Source organism: Lissotriton vulgaris, chromosome 12, assembly GCF_964263255.1.
Source record: "Lissotriton vulgaris chromosome 12, aLisVul1.2, whole genome shotgun sequence".
Classification (NCBI taxonomy): domain Eukaryota; kingdom Metazoa; phylum Chordata; class Amphibia; order Caudata; family Salamandridae; genus Lissotriton; species Lissotriton vulgaris.
The window spans coordinates 739,384,490-739,409,307 of NC_141700.1; the positions used below are offsets into that span (position 1 = coordinate 739,384,490).

General features: G+C 43.5%; 2 protein-coding genes across 2 annotated transcripts in view; one reads left to right on the plus strand and one right to left on the minus strand.

Annotated features, from left to right (window-relative positions):
- Positions 1–24,818, plus strand: part of LOC147678472 (extracellular calcium-sensing receptor-like) — a 73,107-nt gene that overhangs the window by 18,924 nt on the left and 29,365 nt on the right. The gene's annotated exons all lie outside the window — the stretch shown is intronic.
- Positions 19,515–20,507, minus strand: LOC147678473 (uncharacterized). The gene has a single exon (XM_086946537.1). The coding sequence runs from the start codon at positions 20,505–20,507 to the stop codon at positions 19,515–19,517; it is 993 nt and encodes a 330-aa protein (XP_086802663.1).

The following is a 24,818-nucleotide window of genomic DNA, read 5'->3' on the forward strand; positions in this document are numbered from 1 at the left end:
GTCAATCTACCTGGCTTTTATGGACTTGTCCACAGCTTTTGACCTAGTTAATAGGTCAAAGCTGTGGACAATGCTCCTGGAGCTGGGTCTAGATCAGGCCTTGGTGAACTTCCTGGCAGAGCTGCACAGAGACTTGACAGCGGTTATACGTATGACACAAGAAGGGAAGTGTACTGCTGATCCTAAGTCTGGGAGGGGAGTGCGCCAGGGGTGTATTCTGGCCCCAATGCTATTTTCTCTATATAATAATTCACTGGGAGCTAACTTGGCGGCAGCATCCGTTGATGTTCCGTGCATGGGGGGAACCCCATTGCCTGTTTTATTATATGCTGACGACACGGTGCTGCTGTCAAGGACCCCTATAGGCTTACAACATCTCCTAAATTCCTTTGGGGATTTTATGCAAAATCTGGACCTCGTGATAAATGTAGAGAAATTGCTTGTTATGTCCATAGGGAAAGGAAGGAATAACATTAAAACTCTCTCTTGTAATGGCTCAGTAATATCGAGAGTAAAAGTCTTCACCTACCTTGGCGTAGTGTTTGATGACACAGGGTCCTGGGCACCCCAAGTTGCTAACAAAGTAGTAGCCGTGAAAAGATCGTCGGCTGCTATATTAGGCTTTGCGAAAAGGTTGGGTGGGAAACCAGCTGAGGCCATTCTGACGATCTATAGAGCTAAAACTATAACCATAGCTAGGTATGGGGCAGCAATTTGGGGCCATAAAGATCTAGCTCTGATACAGAGAGAGGAAAACAAATTTCTGCGATCTCTCTTGGGCCTCCCCCAATCTACATCATCTTTTGCAGCTCACATGAAGTTAGGGATAGGGTACATTGCAGATATGTTAAATATGGCGCCGCTTTTATGATGGATCAGAACTTGGCTGAACCCCAACCTTACACTGAATCACAAGATTATTAGTGATTGTATGGGGTGGGACAGAGTGGCTGATATTCAGTGGTTGACATTTATTAAAACAACAGCAGTATATCTGGGCCGACCAGAATTATATTCGAAACCGGCAAATCTGAGCAAGGAAGATATTAACTGGGTAAAAACTAATTTTATAAAAACCCGAGAATTGGAACGAGAAGCAAGAGAAATCATTAAGCCAACAGTAAGGTCAAACTATTTGAAGATCACTTCAATGTCAATACAACCTTACTTGACTACCGTTACTAGACCCTATCATCGGTGGCTTCTAACAAAATTTAGATTTAATCAGGCACATTTTCTGCTGGGTATTTATGAGTAGTGGTGCACCTCAAAGGATAATGTGCCATGTGAATGTGACAATTTTTCTGATCAGGATCAGATACATTTTGTTTTTTTCTGCCCTTTCTTTTTGGAAAGTACGAAAAAATTTATCAAGTCACTGTTAAGGGAAAAGGGGTTTGTACAGTTTAAAACTGCACTGCTTTATCTTCAACTAATGGAAACCCCTTTAGTGATGTTTGGTGTAGCCAATTTTTTGATTGCATCAATCCGTGCTAGACGGAAGAGACTCCGGATGAATACAGTTGGGGTTGCGGTAAATGTTTACTCTGCACCAGATAGTATAAATTAATTTCCATGTACCAGATTAAATATTGCTGTTGTGAACTATGAAATATTTGCTACTAATTTTGATTATTCTGTGAACTATGTGATTATCTATATGTATTTGCCACTGATTTTTAGACGTACACTAAATATTATCCTTGTAAGATGTTTTAAAAAAAAAAAATTTTAGGTTGCATAATATCATGTATTTGTATAGTATACTTTTATGATTTTTAAGTAATCGAATAAAGTGTTTTTGACTCTGACTCACTCAATATTTTTCCCACAATATTAGTGTATCATGATATTTCCCAGACTCGATATTCTGTAGTTCAATCTTTATTTTATGTTCAGGCAGGTTTCTTACACACCTTATAAACTTGTACATCCTGCTAAATTAGCTTAAACCTGTATTACACAGGAGGAAAGGGACCATAAAAAGTGCTCAGTGTCTGAGTCTGAGCTTCCCCCTGCCCAAGGATATGTCACTGAGGACTCTCTTCTTACACTCTCTACAAAAGCTACAAAAATGTTAAAATTGATGATTGATGTGGATGTTGCTGCTTTCATTCACAAGGAATACGCAGAACTAAAATAAGGAAAGATGGAAGAAGGGATCTAAAACTCCTTTGGATTTTTTGCCATTGTTACCAGCTAAATGACGTGGTGGTTCACATCAGGAGTCAGCGGGAGTTTGAAACGCTGACATCAATTTCAGAGGACTTCTTCAGCTAATACCAAATGGATGGTGTGGATGCACCACTCCTCTTTGACACTATCATAGCTCACCTATCCTGGTGAGCATTTCAAGGGGTTTCTTCCCTTGATTCAGAAGAAGCTTCACTCCAAGATCCAAGAGATTACATGATTGAAGTTAGTTTAAAGCTTGCTATTTCAACTGTGAATCTGTTTTTGCATGTCAAATCCTATGTTGCATATGCCATTGAGGTTTTGTACATCAAGAATCTTTTTATTAAAAGACCAGAAGACTGTTCTAACCTGCTGGCATCCATGGAATTAGTTTCAACATTTTTATGAGACACTACTTTTGATAATTGAGACGATCGCCCCTCCCCTTGACACTGGGGGAATCCACAAATACCTCTTGCACCTTCCGCTCCGCGGGGGACGCTGCATTGTTGCGGAAGGAGCCGGAGCAGGGACAACAAGCTCCAGAGGGCTGCGGGGGCTCTGAGAGACGATCGCCCCTCCCCTTGACACCGGAGGAATCCACAAATACTTCTTGCTCCTCCCGCTCCGCGGGAGATGCTGCGTTGTTGCGGAAGGAGCCGGAGCAGGGACAACAAGCTGAAGAGGGCTGCGGGGGCTGTGAGAGACGATCGCCCCTCCCCTTGACACCGGGGAATCCACAAATACCTCTTGCTCCTCCTGCTCCGTGGGAGATGCTGCGTTGTTGCGGAAGGAGCCGGAGCAGGGACAACAAGCTTCAGAGGGCTGCGGGGGCTGTGAGAGACGATCGCCCCTCCCCTTTACACCAAAAGTTTATTAGCAAGTCGGGACTTTCGCCCCGCGGGCGTGCGCCGGGCTGAGCACAGGACAAGGGCCGTACGGGGCCGGAGAGGCCGGGCTGGGCCATTCCTCCTTCAACTGCGGCTCTAGAATTGCATAAGAACTGCCACAATGAGTACTTTTTTATGAGACACTACTTTTGATAATTGAGACGATCGCCCCTCCCCTTGACACCGGGGGAATCCACAAATACCTCTTGCACCTTCCGCTCTGCGGGAGACGCTGCGTTGTTGCGGAAGGAGCCGGAGCAGGGACAACAAGCTCCAGAGGGCTGCGGGGGCTCTGAGAGACGATCGCCCCTCCCCTTGACACCGGAGGAATCCACAAATACCTCTTGCTCCTCCCGCTCCGCGGGAGATGCTGCGTTGTTGCGGAAGGAGCCGGAGCAGGGACAACAAGCTGAAGAGGGCTGCGGGGGCTGTGAGAGACGATCGCCCCTCCCCTTGACACCGGGGAATCCACAAATACCTCTTGCGCCTCCTGCTCCGTGGGAGATGCTGCGTTGTTGCGGAAGGAGCCGGGGCAGGGACAACAAGCTTCAGAGGGCTGCGGGGGCTGTGAGAGACGATCGCCCCTCCCCTTTACACCAGAAGTTTATTAGCAAGTCGGGACTTCCGCCCCGCGGGCGTGCGCCAGGCTGAGCACGGTACAAGGGCGGGGCCGTCTGTGGCCGTCCGGGGCCGGAGAGGCCGGGCTGGGCCATTCCTCCTTCAACTGCGGCTCTAGAATTGCATAAGAACTGCCACAATGAGTACTGCTGGGGATATCACTAATATGGCTGCTTGGGGAACAAGGAGTAATACGATGGCCATTAGAGGGTTGGTCACTGGTACTCTAGACAATTTTATCATTAGAGCAAACTCAGTGATTGACCAGGGTATTATCCTCATGGAGCGCAGAGTATCTCAGGACCTAGCAATGGCTAAACGATCCTCCCTGGGCCATCTTGCCAATGCTCGGATGCCTGTGCACGACAATCATACTAATATCACCTGCATCCCAGCTTTGGTACAAGCTTCTCAGGATGATGGCCATATTTCTTCAACCATAGGCTCCCCAATTTCAGAGGCAACTGTGGCAACTGTGGTACCAGAGGTTACATCTTTGCCCACCCGCCCGTGAAATCGCCGGCAAACCCATTGAGGGGGAATCAAAGAGTGGCAAAATATAAGAGGAAGCAGGCTGCCACTAAAGTGACTTGTCACAGGAAGACCAGAACAGCGAAGGGCAGACTGGCAGTGTTACATCCCCAAAACCCAAGGGAGGCCCTACCTTGAATGACTCGATTGGCTTGGACACTGGTTTATCCCTTTCACCTCTAGCTTCAAAAAAGAACTATTACTCCGGAGCAGGTTCAGTGTATGCGGGAGGACAAGGGGGAGGATGATATACTTATAGAGAGACTGGGGTCCTTACTCAAGATAGCGCTTGATCCGTAAGATGAGAGAATAGCTCACATGGAATCTCAGCTCTCCCAGCTACAACAGGCTATGGCTGGAAATGGGGGAAAAAGAAAGAAAAAAATGCAGTTGGCGGATACAGCCCAAACCAGTTCTGAGCCCATTGGGGTCGCGAGTCTTGTTCACTCTCCTACTGCCGGGCCTCCTATCCCAGCTGCGAACATGACAGCTGTGGCTGCAGGAGTTGGTGCTGGGGCAGCACCGGCAGTCAATTTGAGTATGTTCGCCTCAGACCCAGCCGCGATAGCACCTGAGGAGGGAGAGTCTCCACCTAATTTTACAGGTCGCGAAAATAATTGATTTACCGCCTGAATCCAGTCCGTATGTGGTGGTATTGACTGGTATTCCTGAAATTAGCAACCCAGGTCAGGAATCATTTATTTCCTTAAAAAATAAAGTGACCCAGTGGCTCAATCATAATAGGCACCTACCGTACAATGTTAAAAGTGAAGTACTGATGGTACGTAGTATAGCTTGGGTGGGACGCAGTAGAAAAACCACCCCAGGCGATTGTGTTCTGGTTAACTTTAGGGACCCGCGCACAGTAGAACACATTTGCAATTGGACTCACCACAGTGTGGGCTCAAGGATTAAACCCTATCCCCTGTCTTTCTTTTACCCTCGACCTGTAACGCCAGTTTGCGCATCAGATTGGTCACTGGTGATGCAAAGGCGGGGTCAAAGGGTGAACAGGGGCGGTCACAGAGACCTAACCACCCAAAACTACCCTGTGACCCATAATAGGTTTAGTTCCCTTGAAATGGTGGACTGACTTCATGTGGATAGGGAGCGGAGAGTGGGTAATTCCCAGACTATGGACCCTAAAAAGACAACTGAGAGTGTAGAGGAATTCGAGGGTGGTCCAGAAAGTGTGTTTCCAACTATCCAGACCTGGGTATCTAGAATGGCAGAGGGGTCGGTGACTCAAGAAAGTGTGGAGCTACAGCACAAGCTCATCCTGATTGTGGGGCATATAATGTAGGTAAGACACTAGGAAGTGCTGCAGTAACCAAAGCAGCCACGGCACTGATATCAATTAAAATATTGTCCTGGAACGTGGCGGGTATAACAAACAAGCTACAAGGTACAGAGTGGGGTGCCCTGGTAGACCAGATGGATTTATGTTTGTTCTAGGAGAACTGGGCCAGGGAGGAACACTCAAGAGTGGGATTTGCCACTTTTCATGTACCTGCAAGGTGGGGAGGGAAAGGAAGACCATCTGGGGGACTGGCTATATGGGTTGCTCTTCACTTGGGTTACATGGTAGAAAATATGCCCACTCATTCAGAGGATGTGCAGTGTTTAGTGCTAAAATGGCCCAATGGGTATGGACTGGCGGTTGTGAATGTTTACTCGCGGCCAGTTCCGATAGGGCTTGAGCCATCCACAATCGATGATCTATCCCAATTCCTGAGTACATTGCCAGGGGATTCTAGGCTTTTGGTGGCAGGGGACGTGAATTGCCAATATGAGCCTTTTTTTTAAAGTAGCGAAGGTGCGCTTATGGGAGAGGACGACTACTGGGCGATCCCCCAATGCCAGTCCCCACGCCCTAAGGTGTTGTCCCCATAGGCTACTCAGATCACCACCCTTGCATTAAATAATTCCCTTAGGGCTTGTAATGGCCGCTCAGCGTCCGATAGCCCGTCAGTATGTACCTACAACAAGAAGGGGCAAGAGTCCCGAATCGATTACATCATGGTGGAAACCCCGATGTGGTCGTTGCTCATTGATTTTAGGGTAGTTGAGAGGACTGATAGTGACCACAACGCGTTATGCCTGGAGTTGGTGAATCCAGGGCAACAAAAAACAGACTCACTTAATGTAGGAGGAGATCATGAGGGTACTGGTCTGATTTTATCAAGTAACAGGCGTAGGGTAAAGTGGGGGAGAATAGTAGGTTCGGAAGAGAACTTAGCTAAAGTCTACAACATAGTTCTACCATGATTCCTGGAGGTTGAAACTTTAATTTCTCAAGATGCTCCCAGTGACTTTAATGGAGAACTTAGTGTAATCCACTCAGATTTGGCCAATAATCTGGCTGAAGTCTTCTATCCCCAGGCACCCACGAGAAGGCCCAGACAACCTGCCCCATCCTGGTATAACTCAGCTTGTAGGAGAGCAAAGAGCAATCTTGTTACAGCGATTAAGGCAGGGCACAGCAAAATGGCGATTCGAGATTGCAGATTGCAGTACAGGGAGGTCATGGAGCATGCAAGAAAAGAATGGGATATGGAAAGGTGGATGAATCTAAAGTTAGCCCAGGAGACAAAAGATGCGCGCAGATTTTGATCACTTGTTAACTATGGCTCGGGTGACCCAAAATCTGCCATAGAACCGAATATTGCGCCATCAGCATGGGAGGCCCATTTTAAAGGTTTCTTTGGGGGGGAAGACGTGTTGTGTAGTTTGCCCGACTCACAAGCTCCCAGAAGATCAGCAGGAGCCCCTGGAGTTTACCCTGGGGGAGGTGATAAGTGTAATAGGCAAACTTTCAGTGGGAAAGGCCCCGGGACTTGATAAATTACCGGGGGATCTTTTTAGACACCAACCTGAAATCTGGGCCCCTATCTCCATGTCGTTTTTAACGCTATCTTAAGAGGCACGGAAATTCCCAGTACTTGGCTGGGGGCAGAGTTAGTCCCGATATTTAAGAAGGGGTCACCTCTGCTCCCAGTCAACTACAGCCAATCAGCTTAATCGACGTTCAACAAAAAATATTTGCAAGACTGGTCTTAGACCATCTGTTGACGTGGATGGAGGATCACGACATACTGAGCCCCTTCCAGGCGGGATTCAGAAGGAACACGTCCACTATGGACCAAATTTTCCGACTGATCCTACTGTACTGGAAGACGGTAAAGGTAGAGGGTGGCAGCCTCTACATGGTCTTCGTGGACCTCCGGTCCGTGTTTCACCTAGTTCCTAGGGGGAAACTGTGGGCTGTCCTTCAGGATCTGGGCCTCCCGCATCAGATTTTAGTGCTACTCATGAGATTGCATGAGGGGAACTTTGCCCAGGTTCGCTGTGGTAAGAATGGGAGGCTGTCACCAAAGTTCCCCGTTGGCAGGGGGGTGAGACAGGGTTGTGTCTTAGCACCGACCCTGTTCTGCCTTTATGTCAATGGGGTAATCACACATCTGGACAGTGTCCCTGACAATGACGCACCAAGACTGGTTGGTAGGAGGGTGCCTGCAATCATTTTTGCGGACAACACCCTCCTACTTTCCAAATCTCCCATGGGGATCCAGAGGATATTGAACTGCTTTGGGGACTTCTGCCGGAGCAGAGGCCTTGAGATCAACGCCGACAAGACAAAATTCATGATTTTTAACCCGCCAGTGTATACTCGCGCAAATCCATCACTGGGCGATTTATGTCTGGAAAGGGTTTTAACCTTCCCGTACCTGGGTGTTACAATTCATGAAAATTTGTCATGGGGTCCGCAAAAGGCCAAATTCCACATGAAACTTTCACAGCTGTCGGGTGCTTTCTTAAAGGTTTCCAACTCATCAAGCTTTAGACCAGTGAGTCCTTCCCTGGAGGTCTATAAGACCCAAGCAAGGGCAGCTGCTCTCTATGGGGGTGAGCTTTGGAGTCACTGTGCTGCCCCTAAAATCACCAAAGTGAGTCCAAATTTGCAAGGCGATTACTATCGCTTCCTCAGAGTACTCCATTAACACCGCTGAGGTTAGACCTGGGACTGACGCCTATTGCAAATGAGTTAGCAGTAAAGCCCCTAAGGTTCTGGCATAGACTATGGACCACTCCAGGGGCCCGATGTAGGTGGCAAATACCGGTCGAAAACGGGGGCCAGATTTTACAGATTCTGTAAATTTACCGAATCGGTAAATTTACAGAATCTGTAAAATACCGAATCGGTATTTTTACCGATTCGGTAATTCCCAGATGTAGGTGGGACTCTTCTGAGTCCCAAAGGCCCTACAAATTCGGTATTTTACCACCCAATCCAATTGGGTGTTAAAATACTGAATTCAGGTGTGCATGCACATGTGTGCATGCACACCTAGCCATGTGACAGACAGACTTCCCCTTAGGGCATGTCTGTGTGCCACATGGCGCACATGCCTATTTTTGGGGTGCCAGAGGGTGTCAAAGTGACACCCCCTGCACCCTTGTGAAATTCGGTATTTACCGATTCGGTAAATACCGAATCGGTAATGCCCATTCATTCCTATGGGCTTCAAGGCCCACAGGAATGAATGGGCATTACCGATTCAGTATTTACCGAATCAGTAAATACCGAATTCTTCCGATTCGGTATTCCAGCACATCTGGAATACCTACATACCCACCCCTTAGATTTACCAATTTTTAATTGCCGAATCGGTAACATTCGGTAATTAAAAATCGGTAAATCTATTCTACCTACATCTAGCCTCAGTTCTTTTAAACTATAGGGATGAACTTAAACAGATCCTTAGTTTTAATTGTGTAAGCAAAATCCCCTGGCTTGCGTTCTAAGTATGAACTTTTAAGTCTAGGACTACAATCCATGTGGGAAGATCCAGATAGGGCATGTGGCCGGATATCACGAAAGATGCTTACAATAATTTACAAAGGGCAAAAGCTGGAACTTTTAATCACGGCCCCTAATGCAGGTTCCCTCACTAACATTTTTTTTTAATTAAAAAATTCTTAATATTTCGAGGACTTCATGGATGTTGTCTTCCCGATTTTATCGCGCAAACTTTTTATTCAATGCGACATGGCACTTTACCCCTCAAGGCCGTCACAAGCAAGTGGACGGCCTCCTCTAATAAGTCTTGCCCGGGCTGCAGCTGTGACTTAGAAGATGAGCTCCATGTTCTCTTCTTTTGTCCAGCATATACCAGACCAAGAAAATACTGGCTGATACCATTGTGCAGAAATCTGGGCTTTAAACATTGTCTGAATGCTTTTAGAATTTTTAAAACCAGTACATTGGGCCCTATTGTTTTTGCACTTTCCAAATTTTTGCTAGCTATGTGGTGCAAGCGGCGTAAATTAATCGATATTGATTAATAGCTTTAATGTTTATGAAATGAGTGTATGGTACCTGATGTATTTTTAATTATCCATAGATGAGAGGGTATTTTTACCTGTACGAAAATTTTGCCATGTGTACATAAATGAATTTTAATGTTATTTTCTTTCCTTTCCCACCTTCATCCCCTTTGTGTTTTATTCTGTACTCTTTTATGGCCAATTTGGCCGAAATAAAGAATTTTTGAATTTTAATTTGATAATCCATGGTCCATGACATGAACTACTGGAGCTGTTTTTATAGCTCAACTGTAGCTACAGAAGAACTCCTGGGAGCTAGAAGCAATCCAAAAATTAGCTATCTTCAGTTTCGGGGACCCAAGTAATTTGGCCCTAAGTTAAATGAGTTAGGAAAATAAACTTCAAGAAAAGAGCGTTTTCGGCCATCAATACCTCAATACAATGCAATACAATGTTTTTTCGTCTAATAAGATTATTCAACCACAATCTCAAAAGCAATAGGGACAACCAATTCAGGGTAAGGGCTAAGTCCAAGGGTCTCCTTCCTTGACAAACTTGGACCTCAGAAAGGTCACATCTGCTTTCTTTCATCAATATGACAATATGTTTACTAGTGGGATGGCAACTAGGGGCTGCAAGTCACTTTCAAAAAATTTACAGATTTTCAGGACTAGTGGGTCAGGCAAGTAAACTTCTCAGAGTATGTCATTAAATTAAATATTCTTTCACCTTCAAGCTTCTGACCCGCAATAATGCCCAGAGGTCAGGTAAAAGCAAATGCATTTCAAAGAGACATTGAGGAACTCTAGGAAAAGCAATTTACCAGTTAAAAAGCTGTGATAAGTTTGCAACTCTTTCTTCTTTCTGTTTATAAAACCATCCATTGACTATAGACCAATCATTAACCTCAGATATCGATTATTATGCGACCACCATAACATTTGACATTGTTTCTTTGCAGTCCATCAATGTCCTAGTGCACAACGGGACACTTCTCAAAAATTTCTAGATGTCAGGGAAAATACTTTCACGTAAACAATAATGTAGGTTTCTGTATTTGGTTCACAAATGCACTTTGAATAGTGGTAGCGTAACTTCATGTAGAGTGAATTTCGTTGTTTTCATGTTTAGGTCAATGATTAGTAAATGTATCTTCTGTCTCTAAGACTGTTCAAGATACTTGTGGAGAAGTGTGGCTCACTGGTTAGAGGAGGCAGACCTGGAAGCAGAGGTCAGCCTGGGACCAGGGTTCAATTCCCAGCTCGACGGGGTCTTGAGTCCTAAAAATGTCCATGGACTCGACAATTCTTGCTCCGGTGCCTACTCAATTCACGGGTTCACACTCTGCGACTCTGGGCAATAGCTTGCTTAATCTCCACAACGGCCCCTCGCGGCGGGATGCCTGGCTTTCACCTTGGGGATACCCTGCCGGGGTTATCTCACAGGGAAATACCAGGATGGGTTCCCTAAGCAAGCGCTTAGAAACCGCTCGGTGATTTGCGCTATATACATTCCTGTACATACTTCAAGGGTTTGAGAGTTTCTGCATATCTTTATATGTCTGCTAAATTGAGAAACTTTATATTTAGAACCTTTCCAAGACTTGCAGTTTATTAAAGTTTGTTTCCATTCCTTGGTGTGGATTGTTTCTCTTACAGTGGAGAGAGCCACAGTTCTACAGAATTAATGACACAAACTCTGCAAACAGAAAATGTTTCAGAAGAACAATATTGTCCAGTGGTTGTTAGCAGCCAAAAGAATGGCTGATCCCAGTACACATCTGCACTTCAAACCATGTGTCTCGTTTCTCCAGAACAATTGTTGTCCCTGGGTAAGAGGCTACAAAGCTTTCATCAATCTATAATTTCAAAAACATTCTACAATGATATTGTGGCTGAAGGAACAGCATATCCAATCAGGAATACGCCAAAATTCTCCTAAACATGTAATTATAACAGATGGCAGTCGCCTGGGACCAGGGTCTACAATTACAAACAATTTGCCAATGATTCCCCTTCACCTTATCCATCATCTAATTGGATAGAATTGGCAATACTGGATATGTTATGTGCATCTACCACAAGAAGCCCAGTGTCTTTACATACATTGTACATGCCAGTGAAATAAAATGGACAGGCAGATCAACCTGGTACTATTTATCCATGCTTTGTAAGCTTCAAATGAGTTTGCTGTTGGTTTGCCAGAACAATGCTTCTTTTTGCCTGCTTTGTTTACTTGTTAGGGGAAAGAGAAGTGGGCAGTGGAGGTGCTTTCCTTTCAATGGCTGCAAGATGTGTTGTACTTGTATGCATTTCAGACAATTCCCCTTCTCCTTAAAGTCCTGAGTTATATTCAGGAGGAATTATTTATTATTAACACTATTGTGTCTCATTGTATCGCAGACTATAGTTTCCACTTCACCTGAAAATGCTAGTGGGGTCTCCACTATTCTTTTCAGGGAATGGATTTCCTCTACGGAGTTCAGTCCTTCAATGCTCACCTACATTGGGCTTGCAACCGATGGTCTGAAAATAGAGAGTTCTGGATTCCAACATTTAGATTGCTCAGCTGATGAATCTGTAAATATTTAGTCATCTGGGTATCCTCTTAGTCTTATCAATGGACACTGTTCAGAGAATGGAGTAGAAAACATAACTGCTCCCCATTTTCTTGTGCTCCCTGCAAGACTTTAGAGTTTGAAGAGATGGCTTCTTTAAAGGTCTACTCCTTCTACTCTGAACTGCTAATTTGTGACTGTTAAAGCATGGAGAATTGCTTGAAGGTCCATCAGCTGGCCATAAACTTTAGCTACGCTCCTATATTTACATTTCTAGAGCCATAGGTCTTCTTTCTCTTTGAATCATCCAATTGTGCCTGAGGTCTTACAAAAACCTCAATTTTAAGCTTTGAATGAAGTTTCTTTTTCAATGTTAACCCACAAAGTCTCTTTAATTGTAGCTGAAACCTCAGCTAAGACATTGGAGTAGTTTTCTGCATTGGGATTTAGGATTTTCCACTGGGGATCAGATGGCTTCCAGGCCTGAGAGTCAAGATGTGCCCTTAAAAGATGTTTCAAAGTTCTCACAAGATACATTTACTCAACATTGTCAATAAATAGGACCTCCATTTCAGAAACATTCTTTTCATTATTTTGTTTTGACTGTTGTGAATTCATCCAAAATATTTTTCTTTAAATAGAAAAAAACAAGTGTTGCATTGATTAGATGTGTGAAAAATTGTGAATTTTGTAATGATTTGTTTTTAGAATTCCTTGAAAGTTTCATAAAATTACACTATGAAATGAAAAGGTGGCTTACCGGTATCTCACAATACTTTTTTAAGAGAGCACCCACATCATGTAAAACATATTTGTGTGATACAGAGAGATGCCTCAATCATGCCCAAAATGTCTCTCAACCAGGCATTTTCTATTTTAACCATTGCTATCTCAGGAGATATTTTCGAAGAAGGTGGCCAAGGTAGCAACAAAGGACGGACAGCCCAAGGTAAGAAAGGTGCAACCAGGGAACATGCAGACATAGATAGGTGCGGGTTGGGTGCTGGAAAATGTTCAAACTAAGAAAGGGGGAGGCGTGAGATGGATGTGCGCTGGATACAGGCAGAAAGTTAAAAGCAGGGAGAGCTTTCGACAGAGATACCTGAAAACTGATGGGTGAGGGCGGTGAAAAGTGTTTGCATGTATATGAAGATGTATGGCAGGGAGTGTTGTAAGAAGAGAAGAAACAGCAGAGGCAAAAAGACAAAGTGAAATGTACAAATATTGTCTTAGTTACAAAAGAAATGCCACAAATTACCTAAAATAATTAATTTTGTCTACGGTTAACATTCGTCCCATATGTACAAGAGGGTGCGTTTACTGAATGCAAGAATTTGTAAAAATATTTAATTATTAGCTGAAATATTAAAATGCGTGCACCCTCCCGGAAAAAGTTGATAAAATGCCAGTTTGGGTGAATTAGTCAGAAACACTATGCACATCTATTTTTAACAGCCTACTTTTATGGGGACTTTATTTTTGTTTTCAGTACCCACATCAGGTCTCAATAGCAACGAATAATGTACAATGTGCCAGTTTTCTGGGTCAAGAAAGCCTATTTACGCTCTTGTTTTGTGATAAAAACACACTGTACATCTGCCATTTTTAAAAATATTGTAAAAAATGGTTTAAATGCACACATTTCTGTTCACCTCTCCTTCTTGTGACATTGTTACCAAAATTATGCCTCTCATAAGCTTCCCATAATGCCTACAGGACACTTATGGGGGAATGATAAGCTATTGCTAATATTTGCTGCTTTAAAACTTAATATATGTTAAACTCATCATGTGATGTGCTATTTACCACATGTGAAAAATAATGCATGTAGCAAATCACACCCGATTACAAGGATGATAAGTTTTAAAAATCAGTAGAAAATTCCACCTTAAAATACCACCAGTCAGAAGCAGGTGGTATAAATTCATAAAAGTGTGGGGAGTGAAAGAAAAAGCTGTAAAACAATTAAAAGAAATCAAAGACCAACACAATAATGCAAACAAACTACAGTACATGCACTGTTTGAGCTGAAAATAATATAATCTCACACACACCTGCACACAGGGCCAGACCTACATTAACAGCCAGGAACAGGAGTAGGTGATACTCTCACCGGTTGATTGCAGCAGCTCATACTTATATTCTACAGTGCACCACCATGGATGCAGCCCTGCTAGGCCAGTATATCATGCTATGCCAGATCCATGTTTTCCTACAACAAACCATGCATCACGAGGATGGAAACTATACCACCAATCAATGACCCCAAATGGTGCAGCAACGCAGGATAAGAGCCTGGATTGACACATTGAGCCTGGAAAGAAAGCATCGCGAGTTATCTTGAGATCCAGAGGGTACACAGGCCTGATATGGCACCATACAGAACTTATGTTCATATTACTAATACCCTAGAGTACAAAATAGGGATCCGCTTCCATTCCCCTCTAGCTAAAAATGCTAGAATTGCTGGACTTCTTTTGAACAGGCACCACGCATCAAACAGTTGGTTTGGTGTGGCATTTCTTAATCAACCTTTAGCAAAATACTCTGCTAAGTGATGGATGGTTTGCAGAGAGTGAGTGAGCACCATATACAGTTCCCCTTGGACAACCACACAGCTGATGCTGGCAAAGCAAACATCTGTGCTATAGGAGGATTTCCGAATATTCTAGAGTGAATTTGCTGCACTTATGTACACATGATGACTTCAGGGAAGCAGGAACAAGTGTGCTGCATCCATAAAACCGAACATTCAATGTAGGACGATGGAGTATTATGTGGTGATGCTGGATAGGCTTCGCCATGCAATATTGTCACAAACCCCAACGATGGTCCTTGGATTCAGGCTAATAAATCCTAGCTCAGTCATGGTAGTGCAGCAAAGTGAAGTCAGGCTTTACGAGAGGAAGATGTGTTAAGCATTTCAGAGTACCAACAAGGACGATAAGTTATTGACACGACTCAAAAGGAATCCAACACCAATTTATAAAAATAAAACTTAATGTAAACACAGAAATTAATGGAACAGCATACATATAACTGGAGTTATAGATTTATGAATCAATATAAAATTAGCGCAGAATAACTCAGTGAAACTTTATATCTGCGGTCAATGGGAAAAACCACTAGTGACAATCGGTCACTTGCAGGTCAGTTCGAATGGAACCCTTGTAGGCTAAAGGTGATGCCAACCCCAAGACCAAGCCATGAAAGTCAGTTACATTTTTCCTGCCATGTGGAACCCGCATACAGAGTTGTCCTGGCTGTCCCAGGGTGCTGAACGGGAGCTTCGTAAGAGCTGCTTGTACCACTGAAATTGTGCTGCTGGGGAAAAAGATGCAAAAACACAATGGGGCTGCTGCTGATGTGGGATGAATTTCGGATGGAGTTCCCATGAGGTGCAGCATTGAATGCAGGCGTTAGGAGCTGAACTGGCAACCAACAAGCCTTGGTAGCAGTAAAAGGAGCAGAAAGTAACTTTGGCGTCCTGTGGTCGGGGGGAATCGGGTTGCTGCCTGTAAGTTTGTGGACGACAGGATTGTAGTTCCCACAAAGAACTAGACCATCTGGAGTTGGATGATACTTTGGAGGGCCTGATGGCCAGGGATTGTTCTAATCTGGATCATTGATTTACTTGCAGTGTGCAGGGCCTAGTGCCATTAGTCCAGGGGAGTCTGACAGTGTCGTGATAATCAGCAATGGGAATGGACACTGGTATCTTCAATAACCATTGGTTATTTTTGAGAACCCTCATAGACGCTATTGATTTTAATGTTGCGGTATATCTTTTCGTCCGCCCCTTATTAAGCGTCATGGCATAGTCATCGGGTTGTCAAATAACGTGCTATATGCCTGCCTCGCCCGAGGCAACCTTCGGTCAGTGTAGAAGTGTCCAGAGATTTGTAGGGACAGATCTATAAGGGTAGTGAGTAGAGCAAAAAAATTGTTTCTTAAAAAACAGTGACACACCAAAACCAAGATTTATTTATTATAAAGAGGTGGGCACTGTGAGTTAAAAACTTGAATAGTGATATATTAAGTAATCGGGTTACTGGATTACCATATTTCTAAAGACAGGTCGACATGTTTCAGCTCACCTGGGCCAAAATGGTCTGTGGAGCTTTCGTCAGGACAAAACAAAACAGTAAGGGTGGGTATATTGATACTCACACAACTTGTGTAGTTTTCAATGGATTGTATGAGTCTCTCATACTGAGATTCCTGTGTTGTGGGAACAAAATAACATTTAAATTCTGAATGTTACATCATCAATAGCATATAGCGCGCATACAAAAAGTGTTTGTAGCTAGGGAGAAAGAAATGGTCATATTCATTCGTGAACATTTATTTCTATGATAGCGTGCACCTCATTGTGGGCACTAGGAGGGGACTGGGGCTTAGAAGAGAAGAATAATTAAAAGAGGTCGGTTCACTGTAAGTAGGAGATGCTCAGGGCACCTTAGCAGTCGCTAAAGCTAAAGTGTGCTGTGTAGCACAAAGTTTCAACAAAAGTGAGGTATTGGTAATTCATGGATCTAACCTTAGGTATTACTGGTCACAGGTTATACAGGACGCTTGTTTGACAGATACGTTAGAAAATGGAGGTTAAGCAGACAACAATGTATCGGTGGCAATATACTTAAATACCTTCGTTAGTAGTTAATCTCTCCACATCAGGTTGCATAAGAGTCGCAAATAACGTGGTCTTTGCTAAGATGGTGAGACAAACAAAGGGCTGGATATTAAGGCCACACAGTGTTTAGGGATACGTAAAGAGCTGAGGGCGTTTGGAGCTAAACGCCATTCTTACCCGCGTGTAGGAGAGCATTCACTCCTGGTGCTGACTCTGTCCCTGGAAAGTAGGAAGGACCTATTATCTTCACTATATGTAGTGGAAAAATAGATGAGGGGTTCTCAGGGAGAGCAAACATACTTAAAGATGGTGGATCTTAAAGGGTCGGTAGTGCACTCGTTGGTGTCGGTATTTAGTCTGTATGTAAATGAAAGCGCATGTATAACCTGTCTGGGTGGTTATCGTGACTTTACAATGTTAAAACGTAGTTGAAAAAAGTATAGAGAGCGCAATTGAGTCTCTATCCAAGAGGACTCGTATCAGTCGATATTGCACACATGTTCTCTCAGATGAAAGCGAAGAGGGGATACATAGTTCTGTTAATAGAAGAATTCTTATCTTAGATTAGTAGAACTGGTGCCATGGAATATTGTCATTCATCCCTGAAATGTGAGTTTTAAGTCGATTAACCCATCTTTGTTCCTTTTCAAAAAGGATCTGTTCAGCATTATTGTTTTTGTCATGGAGCATCTCCAGGATTGTCCATCTGAGGTCGTCACATGTATGACCTGCCTCCACGAAGTGTGTGCAGAGTTTTGTTGTACTTTTCTTGAGTCTCAAATTGCTTCTATGTTCTCCTATACGTATTTTGACCTTTCTGCAGGTCATGCCTACGTATTTCAGTTGGCAGGGACATGTCACAAGGTACACCACATGTGTGGAGTTGCAATTTGTGTGCTGTCTTTGGGTCCAAACCAAGTCCTCGGTAAGCTGTAGTGTTTTTGTGGTGTTGGTGAATTTACAGACTCCACAGGTTCCACAGGGGAAATGCCCTGTTACGGGGGCCATATTTACATTCCTGATGGTAGTTGTGGTGGGTCTTTTTCTGGGGCGAGTGTGAACCAACACATCTTCCAGATTCTTGGTCCTCCTGTTCGCGAATCTTGGTTTTGGCCAATTGAAGGTACCTGATGTGATTATTTGCCAGTTTTTTCTTATTAGCTTTTGTACCTCATAGGTTGCCGGGCAGTAGGTTGTGACACATGTAACCAGGTCCTTTACCGGTTCTTTGTGATGGGTCTGTAGTAGACACTCTCGAGGCTGATTTTTGGCTCTTTTGCTGCACTTGGAGATAACTCGAGGCGTGTAGTCTCTCACTCGAAGTTTCTTGGTAAGGACTGTTGCTTGTTGTTTGTAGTCACTTTCTTTACTGCAGTTGCGTTTGTGTCAGAGGAATTAGCTATATGGGAGATTATCCCTGAGAGGTCGAGGGTGATAGCTCTGATACGACAAGAGACTGTTTTTGGCTGTCGGTTTGGTGTAAGTCTTAGTCTCTAGTTTCCCATTTTCAGTGAAGATTGTGAGATCCAAGAAGTCAATGCTTTCTTTGCTGGCAGTGAAAGTGATTTTGAGCCAGCGATCTCTGCCATTTAACTACTCCATGAATGTGGTCATGTTTTTCTTTGTGTCCCAGATAAGCAAAATATCATCGATGTAACGTTTCCAGTATATTATACTGGAAACGTACGGATTGTCGTTGTTTAGGACAAATTTCTGCTCGAATTGGCTGACATACAGTCGCGCTACCGACGGCGTGAAAGCGCTGCCCATAGAGGTACCATGGCACTGTAAGAAGAGTTGTCCATTATATTCAAAGTAGTTCTCTTTTATGGCTAACCTACAGCATTCTAGGACGAAGTGACGTGGAGTCCGGTGGGACCATTCTTCTTGGAAAAGTAGATCTTCGAGCATTTGCATTGTGTCATCTTGTGGTAGGCTTGTGTATAACGATTCTACATCTAATCCTACTAGGATCATGGTCTTAGGGTCGAATTCTTTCTCAGCAATCTGTATCAGCAGGTCACGAGTGTCCTTAAGGTATGTCGGGGTTTTCTGAACCATAGGTTTTAGATACTCATCTGCAAATTTTGAGAGAGGCTCGAGGAGCGAACCAATACCCGAAACTATCGGGCGTCCCGGTGGAGGGGACTTGTTTTTGTGTGTTTTTGCAGTGAGTAGAAAAAAGGCACTTTCGGTACTCTCGGTGTCAAAAAATCAGCTTCCTTTTTGGAGATCCATCCATTTGTTTCTGCCTCGTGAGTCATTATTGCGATGGTATTGACAAGTCTTTCAGTTGGGTCAGAATCGAGTCTTTTATAAAAGTTTTCATCAGATAGTAGAGCAAGGCACTGCTGGTTATATCCTTCCTTTGTGAGAATGACCACCCCACCCCCCTTGTCTGCTGGTTTTATAATTATGTCGTCGTTATCTCTCAGTTCTTCGAGAGTTCGCCACTCTTTGTTATTGAGATTTTGGAAAGTTTTTTTCTTATTATCCAAATTGTCAATTCCTTTTAGAATGGCCTGTTCGAATGCTAGTATTTCGATTGGGACATTATTGGTAGGTGGTGTGAATTTGGATTTTCTTCTCAACATCGTATCTCCATCTTTTGTTTGGTTAGGGGATCCGTCAAAGAAGGCTTTCAACTTTAATGTTCTGCAAAATTCTGACAACTCGCATTTGAGTTTGAAAGGGTCCAAAGGAGGGGTAGGGACGAAACTGAGGCCTTTGTTCAGGATAATCGTTTGTTCCTTAGTTAGAATAGTATCTGTCAGGTTCACGATTAGTGACTCTTCTTGTTCAGTTCCGTTTGCGCTGATGCCATGCTCCGTGTTTGCACATTGGGTGGACCATCCTGCCATGTTAGGTTTTTCTTTTTGCGTCTTGGTTGGTTTTGGCCTCTTCCTAAAAAAGGCTGTTGTGGTTGGTGTGGATGGATGGGGTTTGATAACATTTGGTTGCCCATTTGTGGTTGTTGTTCATTACCCGAGTTGTAGGGGTTCATCCAACCGCCGAAAGGAGGCATGAATGGTTGAAAAAAGGGCATAGGTTTACCCGGAAAGAATGGTGGTCTCTGCCATCTATTCCCTCTGTTTCCACGACGTGGGCTTCGGAATCTGGAATTGTTGCATCCCATTCTCGTCGTAGATTGATCTAAGTTGCTCTCTGAGCCATTAGAGGACCACCCTGTTGAGTCTGTATCAGAGTTGATGTCTATAACTGTGTAGTCCTCTTTTGAGTAGGGGTGCATCCGATCTTGACTGAACTTTTTGAGATCTTTAGCCAGTTTCTGTAATTTGTTTTGCATCAGGAACTCTTGGGTTTCATCCATTTCTTTTGTGATCTCGTCTCGTCGTTTTTTGTAGACTTGAGGGTTGATGCTATTTTTCAATTGGTTTTCACAGGTTAAGATTTCCGCTAGTAATGCCTCTGATAGTCTTTTGGCTGTCTTTATTATGAGAACTAAATAGTCTAAGGTACACTTCCAGGATATGAAGGACCAGTCTCGACAGAACGCTAAATCATGAAGAAAGATTCTGGCTGCATTCGATATCCATAGGCCTCTAGGTGCTGATTTTGTTCTCAGGTATTCAGTCATGATAATTCCATGGATAGCAGTTCTAATCTGTTCTCTTTTTTTGTTTGTTAGAGTATCCCATTCGTCTGTTTGTGCGATAGCTTGTGTAAAATCCGCATTCTGTAATAAAGGCTGTGCTGCTAGAATTTCGTCTATGTCGCTACAAGTGAAACTAAGACCATTATTATTCTCCATCATTCAAAGTTCGACAATCCGAAAAAATACACCTCAATGCTAGCAAGGTAATGAGCAAGGGTGTTTTGTTCCCGCAGCTGTGCGCTGCTTAAAGTCATTCATCAAATGGAAGGGAAGAGGAATTAAAGTCCATTCAGTTCCCCTGGGTAGATATCGTGATAATCAGCAATGGGAATGGACACTGGTATCTCCACTAACCATTGGTTATTTTTGAGAACCCTCATAGACGCTATTGATTTTAATGTTGCGGTATATCTTTTCGTCCGCCCCTTATTAAGCGTCATGGCATAGTCATCGGGTTGTCAAATAACGTGCTATATGCCTGCCTCGCCCGAGGCAACCTTCGGTCAGTGTAGAAGTGTCCAGAGATTTGTAGGGACAGATCTATAAGTGTAGTGAGTAGAGCAAAAAAATTGTTTCTTAAAAAACAGTGACACACCAAAACCAAGATTTATTATAAAGAGGTGGGCACTGTGAGTTAAAAACTTGAATAGTGATATATTAAGTAATCGGGTTACTGGATTACCATATTTCTAAAGACAGGTCGACATGTTTCAGCTCACCTGGGCCAAAATGGTCTGTGGAGCTTTCGTCAGGACAAAACAAAACAGTAAGGGTGGGTATATTGATACTCACACAACTTGTGTAGTTTTCAATGGATTGTATGAGTCTCTCATACTGAGATTCCTGTGTTGTGGGAAATTTGTTTAACATCAGGAACTCTTGGGTTTCATCCATTTCTTTTGTGATCTTGTCTAGTCGTTTTTTGTAGACTTGAGGGTTGATGCTATTTTTCAATTGGTTTTCACAGGTTAAGATTACCGCTAGTAATGCCTCTGATACTCTTTAGGCTGTCTTTATTATGAGAACTAAATAGTCTAAGGTACACTTCCAGGATATGGAGAACCAGTCTCGATGGAACGCTAAATCATGAAGAAAGATTCTGGGTGCATTCGATATCCATAGGCCTCTAGGTGCTGATTTTGTTCTCAGGTATTCAGTCATGATAATTCCATGAATAGCAGTTCTAATCTGTTCTCTTTTTTTGTTTGTTAGAGTATCCCATTCGTTTGTTTGTGCGATAGCTTGTGTAAAATCCGCATTCTGTAATAAAGGCTGTGCTGCTAGAATTTTGTCTATGTCGCTACCAGTGAAACTAAGACCATTATTATTCTCCATCATTCAAAGTTCGACAATCCGAAAAAATACACCTCAATGCTAGCAAGGTAATGAGCAAGGGTGTTTTGTTCCCGCAGCTGTACGATACAGTGTTGTCTGCTTAACCTCCATTTTCTAACGTATCTGTCAAACAAGCGTCCTGTATAACCTGTGACCAGTAATACCTAAGGTTAGATCCATGAATTACTAATACCTCACTTTTGTTGAAACTTTGGGCTACAAAGCACACTTTAGCTTTAGCGACTGCTAAGGTGCCCTGAGCATCTCCTACTTACAGTGAACCGACCTCTTTTAATTATTCTTCTCTTCTAAGCCCCAGTCCCCTCCTAGCGCCACAATGAGGTGCACGCTATCATAGAAATAAATGTTCACGAATGAATATGACCATTTCTTTCTCCCTAGCTACAAACACTTTTTGTATGCGCGCTATATGCTATTGATGATGTAACATTCAGAATTTAACTGTTATTTTGTTCCCACAATACAGGAATCTCAGTATGAGAGACTCATACAATCCATTGAAAACTATACAAGTTGTGTGAGTATCAATATACCCACCCTTACTGTTTTGTTTTGTCCTGACGAAAGCTCCACAGACCATTGTGGCCCAGGTGAGCTGAAACATGTCGACCTGTCTTTAGAAATATGGTAATCCAGTAACCCGATTACTTAATATATCACTATTCAAGTTTTTAACTCACAGTGCCCACCTCTTTATAATAAATCTTGGTTTTGGTGTGTCAATGTTTTTTAAGAAACAATTTTTTTGCTCTACTCACTACCCTTATAGATCTGTCCCTACAAATCTCTGGGCACTTCTACACTGACCGAAGGTTGCCTCGAGCGAGGCAGGCATATACCACGTTATTTGACAACACGATGACTATGCCATGACGCTTAATAAGGGGCGGACGAAAAGATATACCGCAACATTAAAATCAATAGCGTCTATGAGGGTTCTCAAAAATAACCAATGGTTATTGTAGATACCAGTGTCCATTCCCATTGCTGATTATCACAATATCTACCCAGGGGAACTGAATGGACTTTAATTCCTCTTCCCTCCCATTTGATGAATGAGTCTGACAGTGTGTCAGGCATCCACAAGGGTCCCTCTGTATGGGGAACCAACAGATAGCCTAGGACGAGTCTCAGTCATGGAGTTTCAGGAGCATTGCCACAGAGACAGAGTATCCCTCTTTTTCTTTGGTGCAAGTCCTGTTGTTGCCAACACAGGTCCCTTCTTTGTTCTCTTCGATGCAGGATGGTTTGGGGTCAGAGGTGGCCCTTAAATCCTAGATTCAGGAGAGTTAGGGGTGTGATCGAATACCCAATGGGCTGCTGATCCTTCAGCTATCCTGCACCCTAGGTGAACACATCCAGGGGTGTAGGTCACCTGTTCTACCCAAAATCCACTATTTCTACCAACTTTAAAAAATGTTAGAAGTCTTCCTTAGGTGTACAGACCAGGTATCTCACTCAAGTGGTATTACTAGTCTTCTGGTCGTGTACCCCTCCTAAATATCCAATGTTCCCACCTGCCCGGGTACAAATACCTGGGGCAGAGGGATGGCTGTTTACTTCTCTGGGAGACATCCTGGATGCATATCAAAGGTGAAGCAGGCTTTGAAGCTCACCGTCTTGATGTGTCTCTTCACTAGCCTTCCTGGGAGGGAGAAGGTGCGACCTCCTTCTTTCCCAGGCCTTTGTTCTTGACTCCTGGGAGTAACCCTACTGCCTAGCAGGGGGTCATAATCCAGTCTCTGCAGCAGCCAGCACAGGCTGTCAGCCAGAGCACCGAGAAGCTGAGGAAAACTAGTGGGCAACCTCAAAGGTAGCCACCTGGGTGCGTGCCACAATGCTCCTGGCACGCGATTCATGTCAGGGGTGAGAAGGCATGTTGTATGATACCAAACATTACATTTTTAGGCAGTACCATAATGAAGCTGCCAACCTTGGGTATGTCCGGCTGCCAACTCATGTTATCCTATTGACAGTCTATCACATTTAGTGTTCTTTAATGGTAAAGGCCCTAAAGGGTCATCTAAGGTTGCACTTACGTGCCCACACCTTTATTTAATGCACCCTGCCTCCTGGGCTTCCGGAGACCTTCCTTAGGGGTGACTGATACTTATTAAAGATAGTGATTTGACTATCCCACGCTTGGTGAGTGCAAAGGTGATTTCAAGCAATTTGCACTGCTACTGCAATCTGCAATGGCATGCCTGCTGTCAGTAGTTTGTTTGGGTCACTCAGTGTGGCACAAGCAGCACTGCAAACTCTGGGAACCCCTTTACCACCTGTGCCCTGGCACTAAGTGTACCATATATTCGGGATTTATAAGGGGGTAAAATCCTTGCCAGTTAGGGTTACCAATTCTCACATATCAGTTTTGGGGAATGAGTGCAGACTCCATTGCACTGTTAGAGTTAAAAACCAGCATCTAGTAGTCCAACTAAGGGCAAAAAGTGTTGGGGGTGGGTCTGAAAAAAGGGCCTGTTACTGACACATTAATTATGTGCAAATGCTGTATGATGTAGATCTGTGTATACTGAACTGGTGTGTTAGGTGCTCTGGATGAAAACAGAATGTTTTGATCCTGACAAGAAACCACATTAGTCATACTGTGATAACATATCACCCTTGAGGACCTGAGCAGACAAATCAGTCCTTCATCATCAAGATTACAATGCATTATGATTATTGTAGTCCAGTCTCCACTTGTCAGCCTCCATGCATATTCATGGATCAATGTGAATAAATGTAACAAACTACATCAGCCACTCTTTGCAATGATGATGATTGTAAGCCAGGTCAACTTTTTACCATAGAACTTCCATTACAACTCTCATTACTGACTGCTACCTTGGATGTTCCGACCTTGAGACATCCTTGGATGTCTTCCACTTCATACATGTAGAGGATGGTTATAATCATTTCTTACTGCAGCTTGAGGTGAGCTGAGGTGGAGAATTGCCACCAGTTGCCATACCACACTTTAGCGCTTGTGCAGATTTCTAATGAGTGATATCAGAGGATGGTGGTAAATTATGTTTGTCTTGTTTCAAGGTGCTTTGTCCGCACAAAATAAATTTGTGCACATGCCCACACAGGAAGGAGTTGTTGGTTTACTTT

What these genes read in the sequence shown, in the direction of transcription:
- LOC147678473 (XM_086946537.1), bottom strand. Translation starts at nt 20,507, where the DNA reads ATGATGGAGAATAATAATGGTCTTAGTTTCACTTGTAGCGACATAGAC.